General features: G+C 51.5%; 1 protein-coding gene across 17 annotated transcripts in view; it reads left to right on the top strand.

Annotated features, from left to right (window-relative positions):
- The window catches only part of EPS15L1 (epidermal growth factor receptor pathway substrate 15 like 1), a 97,558-nt gene extending 85,625 nt beyond the window's left edge, over window positions 1–11,933 (top strand). For 10 of the 17 annotated variants that reach the window (XR_330431.3, XM_023763279.1, XM_023763272.1 and 7 more), the window contains 2 exons: window positions 5,898–6,103; window positions 11,299–11,933. Coding sequence is in view for 14 of the 17 variants with exons in the window: in XM_023763279.1 (XP_023619047.1) it covers window positions 5,898–6,103; window positions 11,299–11,442 (350 nt within the window). In the remaining 3 variants the exon portion in view is untranslated. Of the gene's footprint in view, window positions 1–5,897; window positions 6,697–11,298 lie in introns of those variants that run through there. The other 7 variants (XM_023763283.1, XM_023763273.1, XR_002831858.1 and 4 more) reach the window with 6 other exon arrangements.
- The last annotated feature ends 2,233 nt before the right edge of the window (window positions 11,934–14,166 follow it).

Here is a 14,166-nt window from a genome sequence, read left to right as displayed (position 1 = left end):
CACACCCACCCTCCTGCACCCAGAAGGGCGGATTGAGTGGGAGTCAAGTGACACAGTTGTCACCTGTTGTTCAGTGCGGTGCAAATGCCCAGGCTTGGGGTCTTGAAGCACAGAAATCAGGGCTTAGCTGGCTCAGCCAGCTGGGGTCCTGGAGGGTCGTGTGGTTGGGTGCAGAGAGCCTGAACTCCCATCCTGTATCTGAGCATGGGTGTGAACAGACAGGAGACACTGCCCTGCCCCTGGTGCCCTTCCCAACCACCCTGGGACCTGTGTACCTGCCACCAGCCCTTGGGTTTTTGGTTCCACCTACAGCAAGGTGAGGGGGGCCAGGAAGGTGCTTCCTGTGTTGCCCTTTTTTTTTTTTTGATGGGGGTGAACATGGTTGTTCATTTCTTGTTTTTCTCACATTCAAAGCACTGAGTCAATGCTCCCCCAACCCCCCACCATTGTCAACTGAAAAGCAGCACATGTATGATTGATTGGGGGCAGATGGTCATAAAAAGAATGAGCATGAGGGTCCCCCATTCTGCTACAGGCTCTCCTGACTCCTGAGCTGCCCCCACAGCAGGAGAATGTTCTTGATGGGTTCTGCACGTGGCCCTCCAATGCACACATGCCTTCTAACCGCTTCCAGACCCACAGCGCGGCACCCTGGTGATTTTCTTATATGTGGGCACGGCACCTCTCTGCCAGAGCAGAAGTGGCATTCTGGCAGCATCAGCGTTCCTCTGTAGGGAGGAACAAAGGCTGTGGCCCCTGTGGTGCAGACCCAGGGCCCGCCACCTGGCTGCTGTGTAGCCAGCGTCTCCCCAGGTCCCCAAGGCACCTGAGCCCCTGGAGGGCGCGGGCAGACCGGCAGAGTGTGTCGAAGGTGCAAATCAAAGAACAATGTGATTTTTCAAAAAGCAGAACTGTGAGACCTGCAGTCTGTATTCTTTTTGCCGTGATGACTGAAGTGGGACTCATTTGTGAATCATGTAGCTCCCCCTCTCCCCATTTTGGCTGTAGATCTGATTTTTCCTCCACCAGGTTTCTTATAAATGTCATAGTAGCCTTTCGTGGAAACCTTGAAACTTGTATTTCTCATTCCAAGAGGTATTTATCTTTGGAGGACCCAACGTGCGTGGCTGCTTTCCCCCCTTTGTCTCCTTTCTGATTCCGGTTGACCCCATGTCCACTGGGCTCCTCACCCTGTGAGATTTCCATGACCTCTCACCTCCCAGACCCCTCCCAGAGGATGGAAACACACCAGTTGTAGGGAGCCCAGTGGATAATAGTAAATATTTGTTCAGCTTTTCTCAACAATTCAGAACCAAACCTCATCCTGTTCCCTTCAATGCATTAAGCGATTTTCTTAAAATTCGGTAAATATTTTTAGTGGAAAATATCAATGCTGTGATGGTGGGACCTCAGATTTTATCGCGGGGCTGTGCTACTTGGCACAGCTTTGATCTGCCGCTCGCCTTCTCCTTGCATGTGCAGCAGTGAGCGCAGGGCTGTTTCTGCAGGACTCCTCACCTGCAGGCCAGCGAGATGGTCCTGTGCATCCTGGCCTTCCACGGCCCACCCTAGTGGGAGCCAGAGCAAACATGGATTCGTGTTGGTGAAAAGCAATCTTTTTCAGTAAAGTTCCCAAGCGATTTTGAACTTGAAGCGTCGTGCTCTGAACAGCCTGGTTCTCTCTTTCTCCCCACTCCCCCCAATTCAACTCTGTTTTGCTGGTATGTGGGGGTGGGAAGGGAGAAGCCACAGGAATGAGGAGAGCCCCCTCCCCAGCCACAGCTCCCCTTGTGGTGTGACTCTAAGAAGCCTGGTGGTTGTGTGGGCGTCCCATGTTGTGTAGGATGAGTGACAGTTGTGTGAAGATCCCCCGTAGGATGGAAGTCCCAGGTTGTGTAGGATGAATGACAGTTGTGTGAGGATCCCCCGTAGGATGGAAGTCCCAGGTTGTGTAGGATGAGTGACAGTTGTGTGAGGATCCCCCGTAGGATGGAAGTCCCAGGTTGTGTAGGATGAGTGACAGTTGTGTGAGGATCCCCCGTAGGATGGAAGTCCCAGGTTGTGTAGGATGAATGACAGTTGTGTGAGGATCCCCCGTAGGATGGAAGTCCCAGGTTGTGTAGGATGAATGACAGTTGTGTGCTGTCCCATGTTGTGTAGTGTGAGTGATAGTTGTGTGGACGTCCCATGTTGGGATAAATGGCAGTTGTGAGAATGTCCTGTGTTGTGTAGGGTAATAGCTGAGGTGGGGTAGCTGTCCTGACCACAAACCTTTGTTTTTTATTTTTTTATTTTGTTCTGTTGTTTTTATATTTATCTCTCATCTGCAGAACTGCATTTTCCAACTATAACCCTGAATTTTATAAATAGAACTCAGCAAGTGTCTGGTTGGAAAGGTTGGAATGAATACAGTCACACTTGTATATTTTTGATATTTTATTAATCAGATATGTTGAGATCCTAAATCGTCCAAAACCTATCATTCTCCTCCTAAGAATTTTGAACAAGAGAATCCGTCTTCGTTCAGACTTCTCAGTGTTCATGTGTTTTAAAGTTTGGGGGGCGGGGCAGAGTGTGTGTTTGTGTTCTGTTGTTTTTCCATGCACTGGCTCTCAGGGACCCTTCCCGGCCAGGGTTTCCTGAAAAGCATGTTGGGAAAGCAGAACTGGGAGCTTCGCTGCCAATAACTCGTTCTGGAGTCACTGCCCTGATCCTGGCCACTTGGCTGATCCCGGCCCTGGGGGCTCTCAGGTCTCGATAAGTTAAGAAATAGGAGAATTGAAGACATTTCTACCAGGGTGGAGCCGGCCACCGAGTTTTTTTTTAACAGCACACACTGTGGTAAACCATCGGGTTCATATTGTTTTTGCTAAAGGCAGTCCTGTGTGCGGTTTCGGTGCACCGCTTGGGTAACTGTTGAAACTGCTGCGGTTTGAAATAAGCCCTATTTTGCCTTCTCTTCAATCTTGCGTCCTTCTCCTCTTGTTCATGAAAACTACTCTGAGTGCTGGAGAATCACTGTGGGTGCCAAGTCAGCAGCCTGCAGCCCCCAGGGGTCTCTATTTCGTTTGACTTTGGTCATCGCCTTCTGCTACACTCGGGGGCCGGTGGTTCCCTGGGCAGAAATCTAGGAAGATGACACCAAGCCGTGCGTGCCAGGCATCATCCTGGCTAGCTTTTGTGCCAATTTTTGAAAGATTTTTTGTTTCTTCTCTGAAACCTGCATCAGTCATGATCCTTTCTCGTGGTGCTTGGAACCATGAAAAGGCATAAAACTGTGCAATGAGTTTGCTCAGGGACACGGAAGCAAATTAAAGTTATTCTGGCACGTTTGAGATAAGCTATACCTCAAAAAATCGGAAAACGATTAAGGAATTAGCAGAAGTGGTTATGTAAAAGCAGGAACTAGACCCAGAATGTTTTAAACGTGTAGCTGCTAAAAATAAGTGGGGATGCAGAGAGAGAAGTTTGGGTTCGGGGCTGTCCTGGCGTGTGTCCTCCTCAGAAAGCCTCTGGTCACAGCAGAGTGTCAGCCGAACTGGCAACACCCCCCACTTTGCAAGTGTCATGCACAATAATAATTCAGCCTTGTGCTGAAACACAAAAACAGATGACCGAGAAAAAACCGTTGTGTTTTCCCCCCTCTGAAAACAAGAGCAGTTGATGTGCCCTGGTTTCATATGAACACAGTCATGATTTCTAAATAACAACGGTTTCGGCACCAGCCAAACCAGGCGTGAGCAATTCTTGATGTGAACGATGCTTTTCATCTCCCCATCATCTCTGCTTGTCAGAAACCTCAGCTTCAAATCCCAGCAGGCAGGATTCTTACCACACCCCCAAAAGCAATTAAAAAAATCTACAACAAAAAAACAAACCAGGGGAGGAAGTTCTTAATTAAAAAGAAGAAAAACACAGTAGCGGGCAATGTACTTGAACGCTCAGACCCCTGGCTGGGATCGGCTTGACCTCTTTATCCTGCTTAGGCATCTGTTCTTTGTGACCAGCCAGACCTTGCAAGGAATGCCCCAAAAGTCAGGCAGCTGCCCCAGACCTGCTGCCGGGAACAGAGTCTGTGCCCTTCCCTGGGGCTCTCAGCCCGTCTCCAGCAGCTCTTGCCCTCTCCCCGGTTAGAATTCTGCTGTTTGGTCCATCATCATTTTAGTTTCTGGTAAAAACAATTAGCCCAAGAGTGTGCCAGTGAATATTGCTCTTTCTTGCAGAGGAGGGAAGCTAGAGGTCCTTTAGTCCCTTCTAGCTTCTCAGAGTGGTTCCCCCAAAGGCCTTGAGTCCCTGGCTCCCATGTGTCCCTGGCTGGAACCAGGGATAGGGTGGGTTTTGTTGGCACCTATAGTGTGCTGAGCTCCACCACCCACATGGAGCTGCCCCTCGGGGCCCCTCAGGTGTGCTGGAGGCTAGACCAGGACAGAAGCCAGTGCCATGGGAGGTGGTCAAGGCAGTGGGGGTGGCTGCAGGGGAGGAGTGGCCAAGGGAGGTGCCAGGGGAGGTGGAGGTGTGAGAGACTAGCCGGCCTGGGCAGTGCAGGGCAGTCAGGGCAGTGGAAATGGCTGTGGAAAGGGGACCAGGGGTAGCCAGGCCAGGAGGTCAGCATTTGTTCCCTGTGTCCCCATCCCTCTGGACGCTGTCTCCCAGGGCACCCTTGCCCATGGGTGTGGTGTCCTTACACTGGCACCGTGTACACATGAGAGCCAGTCTCCCTGGGCCCAGAAGTGGCTGCAGGTGCTCCAGGACACCTACACACACCCCCTCCCAGTGTGCTCTGTGTGAGGACATGTCTGTCTGTGATCAAGCCTCGGATGGTGCCACCGCCTGGGCTGTCCCCAAGGCAACTCTTCAGGGCTTTGAGCCAGCCACCCCAAAGAGGACCTGCTGCATGTCCTCCCCTGGACGCTTCCCCTGCCACCCTCACACGTGGCGCTACTCTCAGTGGGAAGAGGTGCAGAGGACTGGAGGAGACTAGACAGGAGCTGGACAGGAAACTGCAGACACTGGGGGAGGTACCCACCCATATCTGAGCATCTCTGGCAGAGCAGAGCTGCAGTTGGGAGTCCTCCGTTTCCTTTTGGGGTTCAAAGGGTACCCAGCTGGCCTGGCTCTGACTTCCGGGGGCCTGGAGCATCCCTCAGTCTCACATATGGCTTGCTTACTGCCTGCCAGGCATCAGAGCTAAACATCCTCTCCATGCCAGGGGATGCAGTTTTCTTGTAAAAGGCTATAACCAATGTATTTTTAGCCTTGCAGGCTTTCCATTCTCCACCCCAAGTGGCCAGCTCTGTTGTCCTGGATGACGGCAGCATAGAAGACCATGAACAGTGTCACAGCTTATTGGCGTTGGCGTGCCATTAAATTGGGACTTACAAAGGCAGGCGGACCACTGTGGGCAGGTCCCGCTCTCAGCTGCTGCTCAGTCACCGGGCAGACCTCCTTGCCCCGTATGCGTCTGCTGGGGCTGCCATGACCGGGCAGCTTACACCACAGACGTCTATTGTTCTCAGTTCTGGAGGCTGGAAGTGTGACATCAAGGTGTCAGCAGGGCTGGTTTCTCCTGAGGCTTCTCTCGGCTCTGCCTCCTCCCTGTGTCCTCACAGGTCTACCCCTGTGTCCTCCTGATCTCTTCTTATAAGGACACCATTCAGCTTAGGGCCCATGTAATGACCTCATTTTTACCTAATTACCTCTTTCCAGGCCTCTGCAAATACAGTCACATTCTGAGGTCCTGGGATTGAGGATCTCAACATGAGTTGGTGGGGCGGGGGTGGGCACAGTTCATCCACAGCAACCCCATTTCATGGACTCTGTTCTGTCTGTGGTCAGTAACTTGTCTTTCTTTTTTCTCTTCTCTCTTTTTTTTTTTTTCTGTCTCCTGAACTTTCCAGGTAAAAGTACACCTGTAAGCCAGCTCGGTTCTGCAGACTTTCCCGACTCCCCCGATCCATTCCAGCCGCTCGGGGCTGACAGCAGTGACCCGTTCCAAAATAAAAGGGGGTTTGGGGACCCGTTTAGTGGAAAAGATCCATTTGCTCCCTCCTCTTCAGCTAAGCCTTCTAAAGCCTCTTCCCTGGGCTTTGCAGACTTCACTTCTGTAAGTTGAGTTCTTCGCCTCCGTTCCACTCCCTCCCCTCCGCTTGCAGCTTCTTTGGGGCTATTTTTTTTTTTTTTGGCTTACGTTTCCTGGTACCTCATGCCATCAACTGTGTTATTTATTCTGTACTGCTGCTTTCTGTAAGAAAAAAAATGTTTCTCAATAAAAAAAGTGCTATGGTTTGGATACTCTGTGATGAGGGCACATGTCCTTCCAGCATGGTGGCCCAAGCTGGTGGCCGCCCCGTCGGTCTCTCTTTCCCTTTCCTTGTCCCGGTCGACCCTCTGTATTGTTTCTCTTGCCCGGAGGCTGTTGTGTTCATTGACTTTTGGAAGCCGAGATGTCAGACACTTCTGAGGTGTTAAAGCAAGATTGCAAAAGTTACATTAGGATCTCGCTGTCCCCAAAGGGTCTCTGTGCAAGAATTCTAACTGTCCCTCCTCAGCGCGTTTTGTGCAGCAAGTACGAAGTAAAGGACCCAGGCGGGTGCATGAAGGAAGAGCAGTTTGGTTTTTAAAAAACTTTTATTTCAGTTACCAGCTCTGATGAAAAGAGAAATCCAGCCTAGAACAACCACTCTGAAGCCCTTTTGCCAAAAAAACAAAAAAACAAAAACCCCAACCCCAAACCCTCCAAAAGCTATTTAAGCAAATTCAAGTGCCTTTTCAGAAGTCTGGCTATTTCTTGGTATGAAAAAGATTCCAGATGATAAATGCTGTCACTTTTGGTGTTTTTGGCACCGTCATCAGTATCCAAAGATCTTGTTCTCAGATTCAGAGTTTGTCTTCCCAGAATCGGTTTTACTGTCTGCTGGGCACCCACGTTTTCTTTTCTTTCTTTTTTTAAGTTTTCTTCGTTCAGATTTGCCAAGTATCTTGTTTTCTGGTGAGGCGTGACGTGCATTATTTATAGATGCTTTGACTCCTAGAATATCCTTCTTAAAACAACCTCTGCCGTCCATATCCGTGCCCCGTGAACGCCCGTTCATTTCAGACCCACCTCGTGCCCAGCTATCCTGTGGCTTATTGAAGCTGCCCAATACGCTGCTATGTTCCTGGCTCTTGGCGACCTGTAAATATTTTACAACTGCAGTTAGCTCAGTTTTGTTGACAGCCTGTGCACACTGTGGATGTGTACAAATGGAGACATTGTTAATAAAAGCCAGAAACAAAACCTGCTTTATCTACGGTTTTTTGAATAGGACCACGTTTGTTTTTCAGTGGAAAAAATATTAAATGCTGATGAAAAAATAGAGCCATTCATGCATGACTCAGGTACTCTGTTTTGGGCAGGGCAGAGGGGTAAGTGGATTTGAATGGCAATTTGAAGAAATGACTGTTCTCTTTCTGAAATGCATAACTCTGTTTCCTGTGGACCCCGCACCCTCCGATGGCTAGGTTTTGGAAAACATTAAAAAAAAATACCCAAGGTTTTAAATTATCATTTGGCTCAACACTTCTGGTCATTCCAGAACACGTTTAACACGTTAACTTTGATTTTAAGAATCTCCTGGTATTTAACCGTTTGAGTCCCAAGCAGCGCAATTGCGCTGCTTGGTATTTCTTGACATAAAATAAAACAAGCGCTATCATGCTGTTTGGGTCTTTTTGTACTCATTTAGAGAAAGCACGGTTGCGCTGTTTGGGATTCTTCGACAGTGTTTTTTCAATACCCCCTGGGACTCAAATGGAATCGTATGTTTTCTCGACATAAAATCTCAGCAGCGTGATCGCGCTGCTTGGGACTCAAACGGTTAATCACCCTCGTTTCCAGGTGGGGAATCTGATTCTGCCCAGTGGAGTTTGCAGCTCTGTTTTTTTGTTTAAAATCACCTTTCCCGCTTCGGATGCCCCAGGTTTTCCAGAGGAAATCTGGAAATCAGTGCGATTCTGCCCCCTCTGATGGGATGGGCGGAGGAGAGACAGTTTGTTCCCCTTGGTCATACCATGGTCCAAAAATGTTAAAACCTGTCTCCCTCTGGGAAATCAGGATGTCTTTGCATTTTCATGGCGTCGGGGGTCCAGCCCATTAGCCTGTGGTTTCAGGGTACACTGGACCTGGATTTGTGCTAACTCAAAGAAGGCCAAAGGGGTTTCTCTGGTGTATGTTAGCTCCCCAGTAAAAACAGGGGTCTTTCACCGCCCAGCAGACTGGCAGTGTGACTTTCAGATCAGATGTTCTGAGTGCCGCCAAGACATGGTGTTACCTCTGCAAAGGTAGCTTGGTCTGTGTTAGAGTTCAGGCACCGATGTCATACATAGATGTGGTCCCCCTTTGGCACCCCAGCTCTGCCACCTAGAACCCTCCAATTTACAAGTCCCAAGTTTCCATCAATGGGTGACTTGTGCTTGTTCACGGGAAACCTCTCCGAGATTTCTTTAAAAACCAGCCTTTCTGTCTCATGCGGATGTGTTTATTAGGAAGCAGTGTGTATAGGTTAGCAAGACGGCACTTTTCCGGAAGTCTGCATTGAGAGCAGAGCAAATGTCGGGGGGGCGGGGGCAAGCTTTGCCTTGTGGAGTGAGTTGGATGCAATTTCAGCATCAGAATAAGTGAGCCAATGGGAGGCAGCTAGAGTGTCCCTCGGGTGGTGTGGTGGCAGTGCGTTAGATGTTCGGGATGCGGATGTCGGTCCCCGGAGGAATGGCACCTGGCCCTCATGAATCGAGGATCAATAATAAAACCACAGAGCATTCTTCCCGCGTGGGCACCCTCGGGCAGGGGTCTTGGAGGGGCAGCATCCTCGTGCCCACTGTGTGGCTCAGCCCCATGATGGCACCAGAGTGATACAGAGATCAGAGCTGCCTGCTGGCATCCGGACCTGGCCATCGTGACGCCTCCAGGTCAGAGGACTGGAGAACAGGCTTGTTCCGGCGTCTCCACCAGGGCCCAGGAAGGACTGTCATCTGATTGGAGACAGACACCCCCTCCGCCAGTTTTCTCTGGGACGTCACGGTCCACGATGCTTCTCCGGCGCACGTCCACCACGTGCTTGATCGAGTCTCCACGGTGGGGCCTGAGCTGGCCTTGAACCAGTCACTCAGGAGGCACCTGGAACGTTCTGTCAGCCGTTTCATTTGAAATGCAGACCTGTGAACAGACGGCTCTGAGACACGCGGGCTGCGTGGGGACCACGGGAACCAAGGCTTTGGTCTGGATAACCCGTGGCATCACTCGTCAGCCCCCACCCATCCCTCCGCTGGCAGGCAAGGGGGCAGGGTCCCTGGCAGCGCACCTGTCCCCTCCCTCTCCTGTCAGCAGCACCCTGGAGTCATTTCCACCAGCATTTGTTGTTTTTTCCTTGTTTTCCTCCTGTTGAGGTGTTGGAAAATTCCCCACAGAGTGTTGGGGCTTATCTGTGCCCAGTGGTGGAAACACAAGGGTGGGGAACAGTTTTTCTGGGCAGTTTCTCAACGAGACAAAGACTTAACTTTTCCTCCCAGAATGGCACTTCATGCTGACTCCCAGGCCCGGTGGGGAGAGGCCTCCTGGGCTGCCCCCCTCTTCCGCCAGGACACCTCTGCTTCAGACTCGGCTCCCTCCATCACCCTTCCCCACTCCCCTGCCGGATCCCCACCCTCTGGCCCTCTCTCACGCCCACATCGGCCATCGAACCACGAATCATTCAAAACTGCCCATTCAGTCACCCCCCTCACTGGCCCGAGGAGCTGAGGGTAACTCTCAGCTCTTCTCTGGGGCCTACAGCCTGTCTCAGCCCAGCCCCTCACCCCAGCCTCCATACCCAGAGCACAGGTGGACCCTGGAGGCCTGGATACTATCCTGTACCCAGACTTCCTGCAGCAACAGCTGACAGCCCCACCGCCTCCCCAACCCCAGGAGAATCAGGCTGCTGAGGACTTGGCTCTCCCGCCACCTCCCCTCCCCAGGCCATGGTGTTGCCATCTGTCTGGAATCCCACCTCCTGGGCTGTCACGCGGACTCTGTGTGTGGGGAGAAGTAGCTGTGCATTCCTGTCACACTTCCTTTTCCCCGCGCCCTGGTGGGCCTGCAAGGGCCTCCACAGGAGCTGTGTGGATTGGGATTCTCGGTCTGTCTGCTCCCCTGGGCACCTGTCAGAGGGCCGGCCTGCTGCTTGATCTCGGTGTCACCCAGGGCTTGGCAGAGTCAGTGCTGAGAACAGAGATTCTGGCTAAGGGAGGCCAAGGCCCAGAACAGACCGCAGCTCTGCTCTCGCGTCCGGGCCCACGGGGCCAGAGGTGTCTCACTGGGAGACGGAGCAGAGTTACCGGGACCTCGGGGAAGCCCGGGGGAGCCAGGGACCCACCCCGGGAGAAAAGCGGGTGGATCTGGCTCTTCTTTTCTTTCCTTAGAGCTAAGGGACCTCAAATGGTTTGAAATCACCCATCTTGGAGTTGTAACCGTTTTCTCCCTTGTTTGAAAAAAACGTTTTTTAAAAAATGGAACCTTTCTGAGAAGGACGTCAACAGTGAAAACCTTGTGGACTGAATGGCAGCGTAAATGCCAGGGCACCGTTGTGGCGAGCCGGAGCGCGGCTGGGCGGGAGGAGAGGCCACCTTTCAAGACCGTTGTCGCCGCCCTTTTGGCCTCCAGACCTTTTTGCACATTGGAAATCAGAGATCTGTTCAAGCCAGACTCTGCAGTCCCAGCGCCTGTCGCCACCGCGTCAGCAGCCTGCCTTCGAGGCCCAGGCTTTGCAGGCTCGCTGTCCTAGCTCCTTGGGGGTCAGCTGACCTCTGCTCCGCAGCTGCTTTTAGAGACGCCCCTCCAGCCCCCGAGGAGGCTGAGCAGGGGCTGCTCCCAGCACAGGAAGCCTCCTAGACTCAGTCCCAGGGACCGCTGGCATTAGTGTCCCCACACCGATGTGTCGTGTCGCCTGCTTCCGTCTCTGCAGGGGCAGGTGGCTAGTTTCTCTGAGGTCCAAGGTGGCGGCTAAGGTCAGACTCAGCCCTGCTTCTCCACGCATGTGACCCCTCCCAGACTGGGTGTCAGGGCTGGGGCATGCGTGTCCCCTTCCCAGCTCCAACCAAGATACAAGCTTTTGGCTTTTTCTGGTTTTTCACCCATGCATCCCAGCATTGCGTGCGGTTCCCTGCTCCCTGCCCACCTTTGACAGGCCTTTTCTGGGTCTCCTCCCCTGTCCCTACGCACCCCACCCCTGGCCGGTGGCTGCAGCTCCCAAGCCATGTAACCCAACCTGCGTTTTTTCTTTGCAGTTTGGCAATGAGGAGCAGCAGCTGGCGTGGGCCAAGCGGGAGAGTGAGAAGGCGGAGCAGGAGAGGCTGGCGCGGCTGCGGCGGCAGGAGCAGGAGGACCTGGAGCTGGCCATCGCGCTCAGCAAGGCTGACATGCCCGCCTAGGCAAAGGCAGCCGAGCACGTGCGCGGGGCAGGACTGCCGTGGCGGGTTGTCAACAGGAAAAGCCTCGAGTCTGTATATACACACGCTCGCACGGCGGTCCCGTCTCACCTGTGACATGTGACAGCCACTGTAGGTCAAGCACTCGCTGGTCAGAAGGCCTCAGGCTCTGGGCGGCTCGTCCCAGGCGAGGAAATGAGGCTCACCCTGCAGGGAGGCCTGGAAAGACAGAGGCCACCGCCACCGCCACCGCCATCACCTCTCCACTGTGACAGCCCAGTCGGTGACAGTGCCCCACCTGGAACGGGCAGAGGGAGCGGGCGGCGCCTCCTGGCCTGCCACGCTCTGCTCATAGCTGCTCTGAGTACCAGCGCCAGGGCACACCCACCCTGCCGCCTCCCCGACCTAAGACAGATCCCTGGCGATGTATGCATTCGTTGTATAAAAATTAAGTTTGAATGATTAATATAAAATATTTTAATACAAAACACAAAGACTCTCTTCTTCCCTTTCATTTAAATACTGTTTTCCTTGCAGTAACGTTCACACGTGATGTCACAGAGGCAGACCAGCCACAGTGACGTGGAGAACTAGGTTGAGTGTTTCTCTTTAAATCCTGTTTGAGTAGCTTCTAGGACCACAGAGAAAGCCAATTCATGGGTCGTCCTGTCCCCCAAGGATGCAATCCTTTGTCACCTCGCTGCTGTTTAAAGAGGTTCCCGCATACAGTTCACTGAGGCTTGATCCCCATGAGGGGCATCCTTCACACCATGAGCTCGGAAATGCAGACTGGGAGAGCTCTCCACTAGGACACAGCTGAATTCCCCCGGAACATTCCAGAAGCTTGGACATAACTGCTGGGATGACCTCAGGACTTGCTGAGGACACTGCAGACTGGGCCCTGCTTTGGTTTTCACTGTCCTCAGGCAGACAATACAACTTCTCTCCGGTGAAGATGATAAAGATGGAATCTAAGCAGCCAGAACACAGCCTTAGAACAGCCTTTATCCAGAGAAACCTCCAATCCCAAAACCATGCAAGAAGCGGGGGAGATGCTAACACCAGGACTAAACAGGCCCAGAATGTTCCAGGACCAGCCCTGACGGAAATCACAGGTCACACGCAGCCCAGCCCCAGCGGAGTTAGACCCCAGAAGCCCTTTCGAAAAGTTCCTTCTCAGTGCTGGGTCCCAGTCCTTGCTCTCTCCCCTTCCTGCTCCAGTTGGGGCAGGGCTGTTGACAACCCCCGACCCCTGCACGGTGGCTCTCAGCTGCCTGATTCCAAATGCTTTATCCAAACCAGGCAATCATTCTGAGAGGTACAGTCGGCCCTCCATGTCTGCGGATTCTGCATCCACAGATTCAACCAACAGCGGATACAGAATATTGGGGGGAAATGTTATGCTATTGCTGACGTGTACTGTGTAGCTAGACCTATGCGTCTGTACCAAACACATACAGACTTTTTTTTATCATTATTCTCTAAGCAATAGTACGACAACTATTTACATACCATTTACATTGTATTAAGTATTATAAGTAACCTAGAGCTAATTTAAAGTATATGAGAAGTATGTAGGTTACATGCAAATACCACACCATTTTATATAAGGAACTTAGGTATCTGTGTTGGCCCTGGAATCAATCCCCTGTGGATAACAAAGGCTGACTTTATTTATTTGCTTGGTTTTACACTTTAATTTTACTTTTCAAACCCAGTTTTAGATTTGCAGAAAAATCACAAAGATACTACAGAGAGTTCCCATAAGGCCTCACACAATTCCCCGTTTTTAACATCTTACATGTGTATGGTACATTTGTTACAGTTAAGGAGCCAATATTGAGACATTATTATTAACTAAAGTCCATATGTTACTCGATTTCCTCAGTTTCCCCGAGTGTCCTTTTTCTGTCCCAGGACCCCATGTTGCATTTAGTCACCATGTCTCCTCAGGTGTCTCTGGGCTGGGACAGTTCCTGGCACCTTTACAGTTTTGAGGAGAAGGTCAGAGTAGTGACATGTAGAGGCCTGGTGTGAGGCTTATGGGTTTCCTAATCTGCCAGGTGCCCCTAATCCTCTGGAAAAGTAAGCAGCTTCCAGAATGTGGCTGGAGGTGATTCCCAAGGCTTCCTCCTCCCGTGGAGGAGCCACCAGAATACACCTGAAAACGCAGTGCCGCGGGCCCCTCCATCATGGCCCTGCAGGGAAGGACCACATCGCCTCTCTTCAAGGTGGTCAGAGCTCCCAGTTGAACACAAGACCCACACTATTTGGCAAAAACCTCACAGTTTTCAGAGCTGTTCAACTTCTATCATTTTGTTCTAACCTCAGAGAAGCCTTGTAGGTGAGGAGGGTGGGGTGTTAGCCCATTTTCCAGATGGAAAAACCAAGGCGCAGTGTCTGTAGTTATTTGCCCAGAGCCCCAAAGCCCGCCAGTGGTGGTGGCTCGGTGTTTGGCTGGTCTTAGAAAAGCTTTGTTTCTTATGCCTGCTGCTGCTTTACATTTTCAATGTACCCAGAAAAGACACAGAAAGAGGCTCTTTATGCCCTATAAATGCAAGACCATACGTTGAATTGAAGACCTTGCAATGCATTGAGTTGAAGACCATGCAATGGATCAAAAGAGTTCTTACCAAGGGGAATGGGCTGGCTTCAATGTTTGTGTATTTTGTGTATATTTGTTTGTTTTTGTCCGTGACTTTTTCATCTGATTCTTAGAAGTTCTCA

Source organism: Myotis lucifugus, unplaced genomic scaffold, assembly GCF_000147115.1.
Source record: "Myotis lucifugus unplaced genomic scaffold, Myoluc2.0 scaffold_280, whole genome shotgun sequence".
Taxonomy (NCBI): Eukaryota; Metazoa; Chordata; class Mammalia; order Chiroptera; family Vespertilionidae; genus Myotis; species Myotis lucifugus.
Note: the sequence above shows the minus strand (reverse complement) of the source record. Positions and strands in the feature narration are given on the sequence as shown.